This window comes from Xenopus tropicalis, chromosome 5, assembly GCF_000004195.4.
Source record: "Xenopus tropicalis strain Nigerian chromosome 5, UCB_Xtro_10.0, whole genome shotgun sequence".
In the NCBI taxonomy this organism is placed as follows: Eukaryota; Metazoa; Chordata; class Amphibia; order Anura; family Pipidae; genus Xenopus; species Xenopus tropicalis.
Window position 1 is genome coordinate 129877228 of NC_030681.2, and position 18339 is coordinate 129895566.

Below are 18339 nucleotides of genomic sequence, written 5' to 3' on the forward strand. Positions count from 1 at the left end.
AAAACCTTACTCCGTTTCTGCACTTTCCTCTCAAGCCCGTTTTTGCTGTGCTCCGATTGGATCTTTCTTCTTGTGGATTCTCCAATCAGAGCACAGCTTCCTTGACAGACAGTAAAATTGACCAATCAGAGCACAGATGCACACAGGGATCGGGAGATTTTGCAAACTGGAAACAGAAATAAAGACTGAAAAGAACAATCTGCCCCTGTAACTTTACCTAAGAACCAACTCTCAACTTTTGCTGCAGTTTTCATCCCACAGGTACTATACACAGGTACTATACACAGGCACTATACACAGGTACTATACCCAGGCACTATACACAGGTACTATATACACAGGCACTATACACAGGTACTATACCCAGGCACTATACACAGGCACTATACACAGGCACTATACCCAGGTACTATACCCAGGCACTATACACAGGCACTATACACAGGCATTATACCCAGGCACTATACACAGGCACTATACACAGGCACTATACCCAGGTACTATACACAGGCACTATACCCAGGTACTATACACAGGTACTATATACACAGGTACTATACCCAGGTACTATACCCAGGCACTATACACAGGCACTATACACAGGTACTATACCCAGGTACTATACCCAGGCACTATACCCAGGCACTATACACAGGCACTATACACAGGCACTATACACAGGTGCTATACCCAGGCGCTATACACAGGCGCTATACCCAGGCACTATACCCAGGCACTATACACAGGTACTATACCCAGGTACTATACCCAGGCACTATACCCAGGCACTATACACAGGTACTATACCCAGGCACTATACCCAGGCACTATACACAGGTACTATACACAGGCACTATACCCAGGCACTATACCAGGTACTATACCCAGGTACTATACCCAGGCACTATACCCAGGCACTATACCCAGGTACTATACACAGGTACTATACACAGGTACTATACACAGGTACTATACCCAGGCACTATACCCAGGCACTATACCCAGGCACTATACCCAGGTACTATACCCAGGTACTATACACAGGCACTATACACAGGTACTATACACAGGTACTATACACAGGCACTATACAGTTCTAAAGAATCACTAGCTGACATTAAATTGTTTTTTGCCTGACCTGACATCTATAATAATTTATAATCTATCCCCTACCCTAACACATGGAGGGTAAGTTAACTCTTTCCCTCTGAAAAAGCTCATTGTGTGTTTATATATTTGTTGTTGTTTTTTGCACTTACTATTTTTTTTTTTTTTTGTCATTGTTTTGTTCATTTATAGTAAGTTACAGTGGGGCCAATGTTGTGTATCAGTGCCAGTGTTATAGTGCCAGGGCCTGAATATCTGCCATCAGTACCCACTGCATCTCCCTGTATATAATGTGCTGGGTTTGTAAATACGGACTGCGTCTCACTGTATATAATGGGGAGTCAGTACCCACTGCCTTTCTTGCTATAAAACTAACATAAACATATCTAAAGGGGTGGTTCACTTTTAAGTTAACCTTTAGTATGTTATAAAATGGCCTATTCCTAGCAACTTTGCAATTGGTCTTTCTAATTAATTTTTTTGAATAATTTGCCTTTCTCTTCTGCCTCTATACAGATTTCAAATGGGGGCCAAAAAATATTGCTCTGTGAGGCTACAATTTTATTATTATTATAATTTTGTATTACTTATTTTTCTAAGTAGGCCCCTTAACTATTCATATTCCCATCTCTTGTTTAAACCACTACCTGGTTGCTAGGGTAAATAAGACCCTAGCAACCAGATAGCTGCTGAAATACCAAATGGAGAGCTGCTGAACAAAAAGCTAAATAACTGAAAAACCATTAAAAATAAAAGTGAATTGAATGCGAACTACCCCTTTAAGCTAACTGATCACAAACACAAATGTTTGCAGATCCCCTAACAGAAGTGCACGTATGAATACTTTTACATCCTAAACATTTTAGGGTAAAAAAAAAAAAGCACCCCCACCCGCACTTTTGTACAGTATCCCTGGGAGTCAGTGGGAACGGCAAGAGGTAGTTGGGAGGTTAACTTTTTACGCCAGCAGCGAATCCACTAAGTGTCACATTAGCTGTAGGTCAGTCTGTGTATGGGCCATCTTTAGCCTCCCCTAGTATCATCCTGCAAAAAAAAAATATATATTTTTATATATATATATATATATATATATATATATATATATATATATATTTGTTTGTTGCAGGATGATGCTAGCTTACTTGCCCCCCCTTGGAAAATTTTCTGCGGACGCCCATGGAAGTTGTTCTGTCTTAGCATGTGGATGAGGCATTGAAGCCCAACAATGGTTAAAGTTAATATGCAAACAATTCATCTATAAATATTTTTTCAACAGCAGTGCAGCCACAATAACAGTATGCAGGCACATATAATCACTGCAGATCAGATTCATTGGGAAGTGTGAGACCTGCCATTGTAGCTTTGCCTCTGCACAAGCCAGTGAATTATTCCAGTGAATGTGAAACTAATTCAACTTCCCTGACACTGATCTGGCTGCCATACACTGACCTCATTCTGCTTATTTCCAACTGTCTGTACAGAGCGAGGAATCTGATGAGCACCTGGAGATTGTTCAACCTCTTTCAAAAGAAAAACAGGAGGAAGTGAAAACGAAAGAGGAAAAGGTAAGTACCCCCACTTGTCAGAGTAGATTTTATGCTTCCCTATAGTGTGTGTATTAGGAAGAGCTCTTCTCAAATGCAAGACACACAGTGTAAAGCTGAAAACAGAGGAATTCACATGCCTCCTGCACAAAGCATGGCTCAGCTTTAAGATAACTTTTAGTATGTTATAGACTGACCAGTTCTAAGCAACCTTTCCTTTGGCTTTTACTATTTATTTTTTATACAGTTTTTGAATTATGTGTCATGTTCTTCTGACTCTTTCTAACTCCCAAATAGGGTCCCTGACCCCAGCAGTCAAAACCCAATTGCTCATTGGGGCTACAATTTTATTGTTAATGCTACTTTGTATTACTTATCTTTCAAATCAGGTCCTCTCTATTAAATACATCAGTCTATCATGCAAACCACTCCCTGGTTGCTAAGGTAATTTGAACCTTAGCAACCACATAAATTGAAATTCCAAACTGGAAAGTTGCTGAACAAAAAGTGGGATAATTAAAAAAAAACACAAATAAATAAAAAATGAAGACCAATTACAAATTAGAATTCACTCTCTACCTCATACTAAAAGTTAACTCAAAGGTGAACACCCCCTTTAATATTTTCACCACAGTCTGTGCAGTAGCTGCCACCCCACACATTCAGCAAAACTTCTATAGAGCACAACCTCGCAGTGTGTAAATGAAGACTGCATATAACAATATGCTATAACTATGCAGTATACCATAGAGTGGAGCAGGGATTGCCTGGTTTAGTAGAAGAAGGTGCAATGTAGCACTCATATCACTCAGGAACAATTCCCCAGGCTGGTTCATTCTGTAATCACTAGGGGTGTCTAACAAACTGGAACCCCCCTCCCCTTTAGTTTTACTTCTGCTTTAAGACAGCAATATGCAAACAGAATGGGCAACACAGTGGTTCTGGGAAATCAGTATGGGCAAATCAGCAGTAATAGCTTTACTTCACAGATATGGGGTTCAGTACTCACACCCCCAGTGTCAATTTTAGCGCCTACAGGGCACTCCCTATGGAATAATGGGGATTACATCTTCCCTAGAAATTTCTCTTTTGGGTGCCCAGGCTGGAGGTACTAATACTAGGTACTAATACCACTCTTCTACCTCCAGGAGTGTTTCTGGGGCTGCTCCTGCCTGAGGCCACCCACCCTCACCCACTCTGCACTTGCAGCTTTAGTGTCGGAGCAGGTCAAGAAAGGCACTAAGGGGGTTACGTAATAAAAGGCACTATGTTATAATTTTTACTATACTTCATTAAATATGTCCTTGCCCTCTCAAAGCACATTCTCCCTGCTCCTGCTTTGCCTGGGAGTCAAATTCTATAACGGAATGCTCCCTCCTCTGCTATTGGTTTAGAGTTCATGTCATTCTGAAGTGTGGCATCCAATAAAAACTGATTCAAAATAGTGCTGTTTGCATTATTACAATAAAATAGTTCTGGGATTGAAAGCTGTTCCCCTGAGGGGATGCTATTTCACACAAATAAAGAAACAGATGGGGTCCCTCTGCACCACCCCCCCAATTCCAGCACTGATTTTATTCTCATTTGTGTGTTTGAAGTGTTTATTTAAAAAAATAATGGCCAGTCTGGCAGTTCTTATAACACCCTGTGTGACTGCACATGTGAAACACTGGCTGGGATTGTGGGTGTCTCTCCCCAACAAAACTGGCTGTAATCATGAATTCTGCATCATTTATTAATGCACAGTACCAGGCATTACTGACTCTGTAAAATATCTATGATTTTCTTAATAACAGATTGCCGAGGATTTCTGCAAGATTCAGGAACACATGAAACATTTCATTATACATATGAAAGAATGTATTAGCCTGTTGTACCATATTGCAGACTGTATAGAGAAAGTGCACAAGGACACCACCATTGCCAACATAGCAGGGAGCACAGCAGGAATAGCAGGAGGCATCACCGCCATTGTAGGCCTTGCACTGATTCCCGTTACACTGGGTGCCTCAGTGATCGTCAGCGCTGTTGGAGGAGCAGTTGCTGCTGCCGGAGGGCTCACTGGGGCAGGATCTTCCATTGTTGATTTTTTTTACATTAAAAAACAATGCAGTGAAGCAGAGAAAATTTTAAAGGCATTTATGAATGATGTAAAATGTATAAAAGATTATCTGTCAAATATCGATATTCAGTTGGAAGCAATAAAATCTCTGTTTGGTGAGAACACATCTGAATATTCCAGATTTACCAACTATTTGTTAAAGTTTTATCTGCCCTTAAAGGAGGAGAGTTTACTCTTCATCTCAGAAAATGAAGGATTTAATGCTTTAAAACAGTTTGCTGATTTGTTCAACTTCAAAACCCTTACAGCTCTAGTGCCCAGTTTAATTGAAACTGCAGCCCAGGCAGGATCTAGTGGAGCCAAGGCAGCATCTAGCGGAGCCCAGGTAGCATCTAGCGGAGCCCAGGTAGCATCTCGTGGGGCCCAGGTAGCATCTCGTGGGGCCCAGGCAGCATCTCGTGGGGCCCAAATAGCATCTAGTGAGGCCCAAATAGCATCTAGTGGGGTAGTGGTAGTATCTAGTGCGGCCAAGGCAGCAGTAATTGCCAGTGGGGTGTTTGTAGCACTGGGTTTAGTGATTGATATTGTCTTTCTTGTAAAAAATTCAAAGCATCTCCATGAAGGAGCTAAGACTGCGCAGGCAGCAGCTATAAGGAGCATTGCTAGTGCTTTAGAGAAAGACTCAAAAGCTTTTGAAGGTAAAAATGTACAGGAAAACTGTGAAATGAATCTCCATGAAGGGACTAAATCTGAGCAGGAATCAAAGACAGAAAGGACCATTGGGACAACTTTAGAGGAAGACACAACACTGTTAAAAAGTAAACAATGAAGTTTTCTGCACTTAATCCACATAATCAAATTTGCCAAGGTGTACATGCGTATAATATACATGTCTGCAGAACATGCACAGTCAGTTATATGGTCTCATCATCTCTCAGCGTTCCCAATCCAGCTCATAATCCTAATGGAGCTGAGAACCCAATTATAAAACCCTTCTAAACCGTAACCAGACCAGCCTGAATTTAATGTAGAGACCTGGAAATAAGTAACTAGTTCTCTTTATGGCATTCTGGCTTCATCTAGGGATAGATACATCTAGACACCCATCACATGGGGTGAAATGTAAAAGAAATCTGTCTTAGCTTTGGTGGACCTTTTGTATCTTTACTACTGATTATTATAAATTGTTTACTCATTTTTCGGATGCTGCATTTACATGTATCTGATGATCCATTTTGTGTTTTTTTTTGCATATTTGTTTACTATTGTTGTAATGTTTTTACTATTGTTGTAATGTTTTTCTTTGACTTGTTGTATATAGTCAATAAGGGATAGAGAAGGTCATTTATTAACACTGGGCACATTTGCCCATGGGCAGTAACCTATGGCAACCAATCAAATTGTTGCATTCATTGTTCTGCCTGCAGCTGGCAGTAAAAAGCCAATCACTGGTAGGTTGCTAGAAGTTATTGCTCATAGGCAAATTTGCCCTGTGTTGATAAATGAGCCACAATTGTCTTTCTAAAGGAGAACTAAAGCTTAACAAAGAAGTAGGCTAAAGGCAACCCCGGCCCTTTATCAGGAAAGATCTGTGCCCCAAAAGATGCCCCGGTAGCTTCATTTCTGCTGATTCACTGCACATCCTCTGTGCTACTGTTACTTACCTGAGCTTGGGGACTGACTTACAATATACCATACCTCCCAACATTTGAAAAATGGAAAGAGGGACAAAAAGAAATCCTGCGCATACATGCCCTAAATACCACTCCCATTTTACTAAATTTGGCAGGTTATTTAAAGTTTGAACACATTTTGCTAGTTTTGCTAAAGAGGTGAAATTAGCTTATTAGTTACAGTTGTATCTAAGTGCAGGTGTTGCTTGTTTAGTTTTCTGGGCTACCTATTTAATTACGTTTGAGAAACATTGTATCTTTTTAAGCATTCAGTGCAGGAGATCAAAGAGAAATGAGGAACTTTTCAGTAAGAATCCGGGACTGCGGGCTGAGCTGTTAAAAGAGGGACTGTCCCGTGAAAATCAGGACAGTTGGGAAGTATGATATAAATACTGTGTAAATAATGGAATATAAAAGTCACAATATAGAGCTAATTAGCAATTAATTTGGACTCTAAGAGGTGCTTAAGGGGGAAAATTATGTACAAAGAGATAATACCATAAACTCTCTAATGATTTATTCACCAGTAGATCCTTCCAGCAGGCACAAGGGCATTGTTAGTTATAATAGTGAGAGCTGTGAAGCTGTAGCTACTGAAGGGCTACTGAAATTAATTCCTAGTTCAACATTTATCCAGATACTGGTCCCATTGCCATCTTAAAGTCAGGAAGAAATTTTTCCCCTTTGATGCAAAACCTAAAAAATCTGAACTTGCTGGATGTGTGTCTTTATTCAACATCATCTATGTTACTAATTTCTTCCACTTAGGCTGGACCTGCCATAACATCATTCCATATTGAATTTGTTTCTTATATCTGTGGTCATGTAGTAGCTTCTCTGTTTACTATGTACTAGATTTTTTGACATTTTGTTTTTTCTGTTTAAACAAATAAATCAAATTGTTAAAACTGTTCAAAATTGTATCTGCAACTCATTAAATAATCAATAAATATATATTATATCAAATAAACCTCACACTTATTTCATTTACAGTAGAACCCCCATTTAACATTTTTCAGGGGATCCTGAAAAATGCAGGAAAATGTAAAATCAGGGAAGTTTATTATGTGTTATATATTAGTGGGACCACAAAACAATGGTGTAAAATGCAGGAAAACTTAAAATCAGGGGATGTAATATTGAGGTTTCACTGTATCTGGTTGTGGAAACTCCTGCTGAGTGCCGTCATTTGGACTTGTTCTATTCTGCTTTTTGCTCTGGCACCCAGGTATTGAAAGCCGTTTGTGGTGTGCGATCCTTTTTGGCTTTTCTATAATATAGATATACAGGTATACAGTATATACATATCTAAGCAGCCTGAACCGTAATAATAACATGATGTACATTATGTCCAGTAGACTAAACAGAGAAAGCTTCCACTCACCTACTACTGTCCCTATAACAAAAGTGGATGTATGTATAACTTTATTTATAAAGCGCCACAAGGGTACGCAGCGCTGTACAATCTTACAATATACACAATTACACACGGGGAGGACAAGTGTCAAACAGATCCAAAACTTATTAAAAAATGGCATTTGCACCAAAACATGCTACTTTGCACCAAGGACCAATACAGCTCTTTTAAGGCAGCACTATCCAACTCATTACATGTATTGGACCAATTATATCTCGTACAGTATGTTGGAGGGCCGGATTAAATTACAATGTTGAAGTCACATCATGACCCACAAGCCCCCAATGCCAGCCGCCTCCATGACATTGTCAAGCAACCCTATGCCATGAGTGAGATAATGATCCATTCCTGGGTTTTTTTAGCCTAAATTCTACTTCACACTAAATGATAACAAGAAATAAGGTCTCATAAAGGCCTAGAATGGATCCTATGTAGGATTACCCAATGGCACAAACTACTAAAAAGTATATTTTTATGAAAATGGTTTATTTAGATGAAGTAGGTTTTTACATATGATCTTGTTTATGCAGTATATTTTTATAGAGACCTGGGGGTCTAGTTGTTTGGGGGTATAGTTTTCCTTTAATGAAATGAAATACAATTCTAACACACTTTCCAACATACAGAGATTTCAGTGGGTTTAAAGGAACAGTAACTAAAGTAAAGTAAAGTAATTACAATATTATTTACTGTTGCCCTGCACTGGTAAAACTGGAGTGTTCAGGAACACCAATATAGTTTGTATAAATACCCTGCTGTGTAGCCATGGGGGCAGCCATTCAAGCTGGAAAAAAGGAGAAAAGGCACAGGGTACATAGCAGATAACAGATAATTGTTGTATTCTACAGCAGTGGTTCCCAACCTTCTTTGCACCAAGGACCAGTTCAAAGCAGGAAGAGTTCATTCGCGTCTTTATACATGCGGTGCATTCAGTTGCGCGTTCATCCGTGCCTTTCAGCTGTGCATTTATGCACGCGCCGCTTTCTTTGGTGTTTTTATATGCACTGCGCATTTTTTTTCCGCTGCTTCATGTAGGCTGCAAATTCACCGCGCCCAGGAAAAGAGACGGCCAACTTGAAAACAGCCCACGGCCCGGCGTATGGGGATCCCTGTTCTACAGGGTTTATCTGTTAGCTGTTATATAACCTGCACCTTTCCTCCTTTTGAATGGCTGCCCCCATGGCTACCACTATAAACTATATTAGTTTTTCTGAAGCAAACACAAAACTTTTACCAGTGCAGGGCAACAGTACATTATAGTTTATTAATTTAATATATTTAAATTTTTTTGGTGTTACTGTTCCTTTAAAGTTATTTGTAAATCCCTTTAATGGCATCTTACAGAAGAGCTTATAGGCTGTTTTTGATCTCTGGGAAGCAAGGAGAAGAAAGTAGTGTAGAAATGCACGTAAAGCTTGTATCTGGGGCATCAGATGAGAGGGACAAACAGGAAACAAAATGAAACAAACTACTGTTTGACAGACATTGAAAGGAATAGGATTTGGTTTCATTCTTTTAATGTTAACTGACAAAGGGTCTGTAATCCTTTGGTATTTTTGTATTATCCTTCTGATAAAAGCTGTTTTCTCTTATTGATATCTTTGCTGAAGAAAAAATGTGTAGGGACCCATAGGGTTTAGCTCCCCTATGGCTTTAATCCTACCTCTTCACATATTCTACTGTTACTAGGCCTATGTACAGTGGAGGAAATAATTATTTGACCCCTCACTGATTTTGTAAGTTTGTCCAATGACAAAGAAATGAAAAGTCTCAGAACAGTATCATTTCAATGGTAGGTTTATTTTAACAGTGGCAGATAGCACATCAAAAGGAAAATCGAAAAAATAACTTTAAATAAAAGATAGCAACTGATTTGCATTTCATTGAGTGAAATAAGTTTTTGAACCCTCTAACAAAAAAAGACTTAATACTTAGTGGAAAAACCCTTGTTTGCAAGCACAGAGGTCAAACGTTTCTTGTAATTGATGAGCAAGTTTGCGCACATTTTAGGAGGAATGTTGGTCCACTCCTCTTTGCAGATCATCTCTAAATCCCTAAGGTTTCGAGGCTGTCTCTGTGCAACTCTGAGCTTGAGCTCCCTCCATAGGTTTTCTATTAGATTAAGGTCCGGAGACTGACTAGGCCACTCCATGACCTTAATGTGCTTCTTCTTGAGCCACTCCTTTGTTGCCTTTGCTGTATGTTTTGGGTCATTGTTGTGCTGGAACACCCATCCACGACCCATTTTCAGTTTCCTGGCAGAGGGAAGGAGGTTGTCGTTCAGGATTTCACGATACATGGCTCCGTCCATTTTCCCGTTAATGCGAATAAGTTGTCCTGTGCCCTTAGCAGAAAAACACCCCCAAAGCAAAATGTTTCCACCCCCATGCTTGACGGTGGGGATGGTGTTTTGGGGGTCATAGGCAGCATTTTTCTTCCTCCAAACACAGCGAGTTGAGTTAATGCCAAAGAGCTCTATTTTGGTCTCATCAGACCACAGCACCTTCTCCCAGTCACTCACAGAATCATTCAGGTGTTCATTGGCAAACTTCAGACGGGCCTGCACATGTGCCTTCTTGAGCAGGGGGACCTTGCGAGCCCTGCAGGATTTTAATCCATTGCGGTGTAATGTGTTTCCAATGGTTTTCTTGGTGACTGTGGTCCCTGCTAATTTGAGGTCATTAACTAACTCCTCCCGTGTAGTTCTAGGATGCTTTTTCACCTTTCTCAGAATCATTGACACCCCACGAGGTGAGATCTTGCGTGGAGCCCCAGAGCGAGGTCGATTGATGGTCATTTTGTGCTCCTTCCATTTTCGAACAATCGCACCAACAGTTGTCACCTTCTCTCCCAGCTTCTTGCTAATGGTTTTGTAGCCCATTCCAGCCTTGTGCAGGTCTACAATTTTGTCTCTGACATCCTTGGACAGCTCTTTGGTCTTTCCCATGTTGGAGAGTTTGGAGTCTGCTTGATTGATTGATTCTGTGGACAGGTGTCTTTTATACAGGTGACTAGTTAAGACAGGTGTCCTTAATGAGGTTGACTAATTGAGTTGAAGTGTCTAACCACTCTGTGGGAGCCAGAACTCTTAATGGTTGGTAGGGGTTCAAAAACTTATTTCACTCAATGAAATGCAAATCAGTTGCTATCTTTTATTTAAAGTTATTTTTTCGATTTTCCTTTTGATGTGCTATCTGCCACTGTTAAAATAAACCTACCATTGAAATGATACTGTTCTGAGACTTTTCATTTCTTTGTCATTGGACAAACTTACAAAATCAGTGAGGGGTCAAATAATTATTTCCTCCACTGTATCTAGGTTGCACTATACTGTATACCCCATTGGTTTAGTTTGGTTGACCACTCCCCTTGCAGACTGATATAGTGTCTAGCAAGGAGGAGTGGCTTCCTCTTTGGCTGCCTGTCTGCTATACAACAACAGCTCCATTGAGCCTGGGCGCAGCAACAGGCCCCGGTACAGCCAAGATTACCCAGATGCCAATACCTATTCTGGAGAAGTCGGGGACAGGGCCCTGTGAACGAGGTTTATATAGAATTAGCAGTCTTGTTATAGCACCCTCTAGGAGGAGTGAGAGTAGTAAGAACAAGGTAGTAAGGGCAGTTCAGCCCCAACTAGAAGACAGACAGAAGTATTTCTTCCACTAGGCAATGATGCCTTAGCTTAGGGCCACAGACTAGTGACAGGATACAGGTTAGAATAAACCCTGATCTCTGCCCAGCCGTAGGACCCACAAGAGTTAAAGGTTATCAATTTGATTGACTTCACTATCCAATCTTTACCCTGCCCATACTCCAAAAGAGGTGGGATGAAGCGGTGGTACCCTCCTTTACTATCCTAAGTGGGTTCTGCGATTTCTATCTTGTTCATGTGAGTACTGATCCTTTGTGAAGTAATAACATCTGTCTTGGACAAATAAAATCTGTATCATAGTTCACTACAGAACCTTCTGGCATCCTATTTATCACACCTACATCATACAGTCTCAGTGAGTTGTAGTTCAACCACAACCTCAGCTCCATTCATAGTAACATAGTAACATAGTAAGTTGGGTTGAAAAAAGACATACGTCCATCAAGTTCAACCATAATGCCTATATATAACCTGCCTAACTACTAGTTGATCCAGAGGAAGGCAAAAAACCCCATCTGAAGCCTCTCTAATTTGCCGCAGAGGGGAAAAAATTCCTTCCTGACTCCAAGATGGCAATCGGACCAGTCCCTGGATCAACTAGTACTAAGAGCTATCTCCCATAACCCTGTATTCCCTCACTTGCTAAGAATCCATCCAGCCCCTTCTTAAAGTTATATAATGTATCAGCCAGCACGACTGATTCGGGGAGGGAATTCCAGAACCTCACAGCTCTCACTGTAAAAAAACTTTCCGAATGTTTAAATGGAACCTCCCTTCTTCTAAACGGAGTGGGTGCCCTCGTGTCCGTTGGAAGGACCTACTGGTAAATAAAACATTAGAGAGGTTATTATATGATCCCCTTATATATTTATACATAGTTATCATGTCACCTCTTAAGCGCCTCTTCTCCAGTGTAAACAGACCCAACTTGGCCAGTCTTTCTTCATAACTGAGACTTTCCATACCCTTTACCAGCTTAGTTTCCCTTCTCTGGACCCTCTCTAATTCAATAATGTCCCGTTTGAGCACTGGAGACCAAAACTGAACAGCATATTCTAGATGGGGCCTTACCAGCGCTCTGTAAAGGGGAAGAATAACCCCCTCCTCCCGTGAATCTATACCCCTTTTAATACAGCTCAAAACCTTGTTTGCCCTTGCAGCTGCTGCCTGGCATTGCTTGCTACAGCCAAGTTTATTATCTACAAGGACTCCAAGGTCCTTCTCCATTATGGATTTGCCTAGTGCAGTCCCATTAAGGGTATACGGGGCTTGCATGTTTTTACATCCCAGGTGCATGACCTTACATTTATCCACATTAAATCTCATCTGCCACTTAGCTGCCCAGATTGCCAGTTGGTCAAGATCCTGCTGCAGGGATGTCACATCCTGGGTAGAATTGACTGGTCTGCAGAGTTTTGTGTCATCTGCAAACACTGATACATTACTCATAATACCCTCCCCTAAGTCATTTATGAACAAATTAAACAAAAGTGGACCCAGTACAGAACCCTGAGGGACCCCACTGAGGACCTTATTCCAAGTAGAGAATGTACCATTAACAACCACCCTCTGTACCCGATCCTGTAGCCAGTTTTCTATCCATGTGCAAACGGCTTCACTAAGACCAATAGACCTTAGCTTAGAAAGCAGTCGTTTGTGGGGAACGGTATCAAATGCTTTGGCAAAATCCAAATAGATTATATCTACTGCATCCCCACTGTCCAGCTTCTTACTTACCTCATCATAAAAAGCAATTAAATTGGTCTGACATGACCTGTCCTTCATAAAGCCATGCTGATTACTGCTCATAATGCCATTCTCCACTACATAATTTTGAATGTGATCCCTTAACAAGCCTTCAAATAACTTGCCCACCACGGATGTCAAACTTACAGGCCTATAATTGCCAGGCTGAGATCTTACTCCCTTTTTAAATATGGGAATGACATTCGCCTTCTTCCAATCCCTAGGTACCATACCTGATGAAAGAGAGTCTGAGAATATCAGAAACAAGGGCCACTGCAATTCTGCCCCTAGCTCTCTCAGTACCCGAGGGTGTATTCCATCTGGCCCAGGTGCCTTATTTACATTTATCGTGTGTAACCCTTTAAGCACCATATCCTGTGCCAACCACTGTGTAGTTGGAGCTGAGGCAACAGTGCAGCTATTGGGTGGGACTTGTCCCACTGGCTCCTCTACTGTATACACAGAAGAAAAGAACTGGTTAAGCACATCTGCCTTTTCTGTATCCGCTGTAACCATATTGTTATTATAACTCAATGGGGCCACACCCTCAACCTGCATCTTTTTACTATTAATATACTTAAAAAACTTTTTGGGGTTAGTCTTGGCCTCGGCCGCGATGCGCTCCTCATTTTCTATCTTTGCCTTCTGGATTGCTGTTTTACAACACTTGTTATAGTGTTTATAATCATTAAATGCAGCTACTGTCCCCTCTGACTTATATTTCTTAAAAGCTTTCCTTTTTCTCCCTATTAACTTCTTTACCTCAGAGTTAAGCCACATAGGGTGATTCTTAACACTTCTACTTTTTCTTATTAATGGAATAAATTGAGAACAGTAATGATTTAATATCATTTTAAATGACAACCATTTCTGCTCTGTGTTTTTATCAGAAAACAGAATGCCCCAATCTATGCCCTGAAGCACTGCCCTTAAGGAGCTAAAATTTGCCTTCCTAAAATTCAGTGTCTTTGTTGCCCCCGTGTAAATTTGTTTCCTGCACCAAACATCAAATGAAATAACATTATGGTCACTATTACCCAGGGGTTCAACCACTTGCACATTTGCTATACGTTCTGGGCCATTAGAGATCACTAGATCTAGTATAGCATGGTTCCTGGTTGGCTCCTCAACAACTTGTGACATAAAGTTGTCATGCAGCAAGTTTATAAACTTGTTCCCATTTACTGTCCTGGCAGTACTATTGCCCCAGTCAATATCAGGGTAATTAAAATCCCCCATTATTATCACTTGCCCCAAACTAGCAGCCTTTTCTATTTGCAACAGGAGCTGGGCCTCCTCCTCTTCGCTTACATTAGGGGGTCTATAGCATACCCCTAGAATTAGTTTGGTAGATTCCTTACTATCTGTGAGAAGCTCAACCCATAAGGATTCAGCTCCCTCTGTTAACCCCATCACTTCCTCCCTAATATTTGCTTTTAATTCCTGCTTAATGAACAGACACACTCCTCCTCCTTTTCTATTGCCCCTGTCCCTCAACCCATTTCCTTCCATTAAGCGAAGGCCCATCCTTAGAAAGAGAGTCCCAATGTGCCCCATGCTCTATCTATAGCCTGGTATTTCAGTGCTTTTTAGCCAAAAAGGGGTTACAATTGCCTTTATTTTGTGCATTTTTTTGCCAGCTAAAATAAAAGACTTTTTTTTGCTGTCCTAACCGACTTTTGAACCTGCCATATACGGTGCCAGTATTGTACTTTTTTATCACAGAGTGGCCCTTGGTTGGGAGAGGGGCCCTAAGCAAAAATGTAAGTTTTTTTTGAGGCAGTAGCGGTTTTAACAGATCCATCAGCAGGATCAGCAGATCCAACAACAAGAAGAACAGATCCAATTAATCTGGTAATTGCTCTTCAAACAGCAGCAGCAGCTGATACAACTCCAGGCTACACAATGCAGAGACAGAAACCCGCCCCAACCTTTTCTGTTAAAGGGATGATCCAGAGACATTTGTCACAACATTTGATAGAATAGTCAGTGCCCAAAGATGGCATGAGGTGCCTGGTGAGGTATAGACAGCAAACAGAAGCCTTCCTGCAGAAAGGCTAATTTTAAGAGGAAAGTCCACCATCCTGGACAGACTGGGCCTCAAGCCAGAGGTATACCACCAGTGGTTCAGGTCAGACCCATACTCAGGTTACCCTGGTTTAGCCCAGAGTTTTAGCCCAGCTGCTGATGGACTTTTGCACCAGGTGGACCAGCCTGCAAGTCTACAGATCAGGTAATAGAGACTGTAGTCCTAGAACAGTTTCTGCTTGTCCTGCCTGTTGAGATATGCCAGTGGATCCAAAGACACCAAGCTACTGCCCTTCGGTTTTTCTAAGTCATACCAAGTTGCCTGTGCGACAAAGCTAAGTGTTGGCCTTTCCACCAGTGACTGCTATTGGTGCCAGCGGAAAGGCATTTTGGAGAGGTTAGTCATCTGCAGTAGCAAAGATCTATCGTGGGCAAATAACTCGCTCCGTGGGCCATCAGCCTAAGGGTGGAGGTTTATGGGAAACAGAGTTAATGGAATGATTGATTCAGGGTTTTGGGACCACTCTCATTTTTAAGAGTTAATCCCCTTAGACTACATTAACTATGGCTCTGCTTTTAATATTGAGGGTATTCATGAGGATTTAAAGAAATACCCTACAGCACACGTAACCTTAAGGGTTAATGATTAGCCACTTTCCCTTTGTGTTCCCTTGGCTGCCTTCCCCTGTGTTACTGGAAGTGATATGCCTTTCTCTAAACCATTACCTTCTCCTGTAAAACCTGTATGTCCAGATGCATCGCATAAGCTGTTCCCTTTCTCACCAGTCCTCTTTAGCCAGATACAGCGCCTGAAAAAGTCCAGAAAACAGAGATGAGTGAACAAACAGGACTGGGTTTCTAACTGAAAGTGTTAATTTTTTTCCTCACTTTGAATTGCATAATGATCTGTTATACAGGGAGTACAAGAATGCACAAACAGGGGCGGTTTTGAAACAAATGTCAATTCTTAGAGAGTTGCCAAGAGCTGTGTTTAACTTGGCTCATACATTTGGGCCGAGGTAAAACCTTAGACCTCATTCTTGTAAGGTTTTTTCTGGCCAGGTATTTGCTAAGATGTAGATGTTTATTTTTCTGCGTGCCCAGACTGCCAGTTAACCAGCCAAAACCTGTCCCTTTAATACCTTTGCCTTTAATAGATGTTCCCTATGAGTGAGTGAATGTGGATCTAGTTGGCCCTTTGGAACCTTCTGCAAAATGTCACAAGCTCATCTTAGTATTGGTTGACTCCACCACTCGGTACCCAGAGGGTTTCCCTTTAAGAACAGCTACTCCTGAACAAGTTACTGCTAAACTTTTTGAGGTGTTCTCAAGGGTGGGCCCCCTCAGGTAATGCTTACCGATCAACGGACCAATTTTATCTCCAAGCTCATGAATGAGGTGTTGGGTATAGAAATCCTTAGTGTATCACCCGCAAACTGATGGGTTGGTTGAACAGTTCAATCCGACTTTAAAGAACATGTTAAAAGTAATTTGAAGATTCAGAAAAGAAAATCTGGGACACGTTTCTCCCTTTTCTGCTCTTTGTGCCCCACAAGACTCTGCAGCCTTCACCCTCTTTGAGCTGTTGTATGGGAGATAGCCACATGGGGTAGTGAATTTGTTAATGGAGTCTTGGGAGGAGCAGCCCAGAAGCCCCAGGACTGAGTAAGGAATGGGTCGAGGGGAGGGGGCCATGACAATGCTAGGAAAAGCCCGGGAAAGATTTGGTTGTTATGGGCAGGGGAAAGAGGTCACTAGCAATCTGATTGGCCAAGGGGCGTGGTGGTCCCATTCCAAGTTAGGCTGAACTAAGGGGGAAGGCACCATTTTACCTTTGCAGCTCCCACCCTCCACCCCTACATTAATGGGGGGGCTGTGGGCAGTAATAGCTCCCACTAAATTGCAGCCTTACTGTTATTATGTTATTATGTTGTGAAGTGATTTACTGATGTTAGCATGTTATGGTTATATTAAGATATTGATAATGATATCAATGTTTTATGGTTTATGAATAAACTGGCTGCGGCCTTTTCAACCCAACAAAGTCTTGAGTTTGTATCCTGGTGGGAAGTGGGGGGTGGTTTAGAGAGGGCACAATATTGACGCTGCCATTGTCATGCCCTGCTAAAAGTCCTGTTCAGTATGTCATAGATATTAGGCACTGGTAAGATCTGCTGGGACAGTTTGCCAGAGAGAATTTGAGAAAGGTACAACAAAGTCAGGAACAACACTTTAATAGAAATGCTTGTCTTTGGACATTTCAGCCTGGGGATAATATGTTGTTACTCCTCCCTTCCTCAGAAAGCAAGCGCTCAGCTAAATGGCAGGGTCCCATTTGAGGTATTCCGCAGGACAGGGGAAGTAAATTACGAAATTTCACACCCAGATTCCAGAAGAGGTAAATCTATCATGTTACATAGTTAAGTTGGGTTAAAAAAAACAAAGTCTATAATGTTCAATCCCTCCAAACAAACCCCAGTGCACATATATACACCCACTCTTACCAATGTATCTACAGTATATACTCACATATATAAACTATACCTACCAATACTTAATTGTAGATTTTAGTATCACAATAGATTTTGATATTATGCATGTTTAGTCTCTTCGATGAGGGCACCATGTTTATTCAGCCTGTCCCTGATGACACGTATTTAGGCCCACACCTTCCGTACAGGTGCAGAGAGTCCCCAGGTGCCTATGGGACAACAGCTCACGGTCACACAGAAAAATGATCTGCTGACTCTAATATCACAGTTTACAGATGTGTTCCCTGGCAAAACACATCTTATGTCACATAAAGTAGAAACAGACAAAGGGATGAAAGTTAGATCTCACCCTTATTGCTTCACACAGTAGAAAAGAGCTGGCAGAAATGCTGAACTCAGCGGTGATTGAGGAGTCTAAACTACAGTACCTGCGTTTGTTGCTTTCATGTGTTAGTACAGCCCCATTAGAAAGAATGGGATACGTTTTAATCTCAGTGACTGAGTGACATAGAGAGAGAAGGGTCTATCAACTCAACATACAGAGGCCTATGTACATGTACACACACAGTTTCCCGTCCAAAGGTCTGTAACATTGCTGCCTTTGTGTTGTTACGGAAG

General features: G+C 41.3%; 1 protein-coding gene across 1 annotated transcript; it reads left to right on the plus strand.

Moving 5' to 3' along the window:
* Positions 1 to 223: 223 nt before the first annotated feature.
* LOC101730357 (apolipoprotein L3) lies at positions 224 to 6700 on the plus strand. The gene is made up of 3 exons (XM_031903001.1): positions 224 to 261; positions 2589 to 2672; positions 4448 to 6700. The coding sequence occupies exon 3, from the start codon at positions 4481 to 4483 to the stop codon at positions 5540 to 5542; it is 1062 nt and encodes a 353-aa protein (XP_031758861.1). The 5' UTR covers positions 224 to 261; positions 2589 to 2672; positions 4448 to 4480; the 3' UTR covers positions 5543 to 6700.
* The last annotated feature ends 11639 nt before the right edge of the window (positions 6701 to 18339 follow it).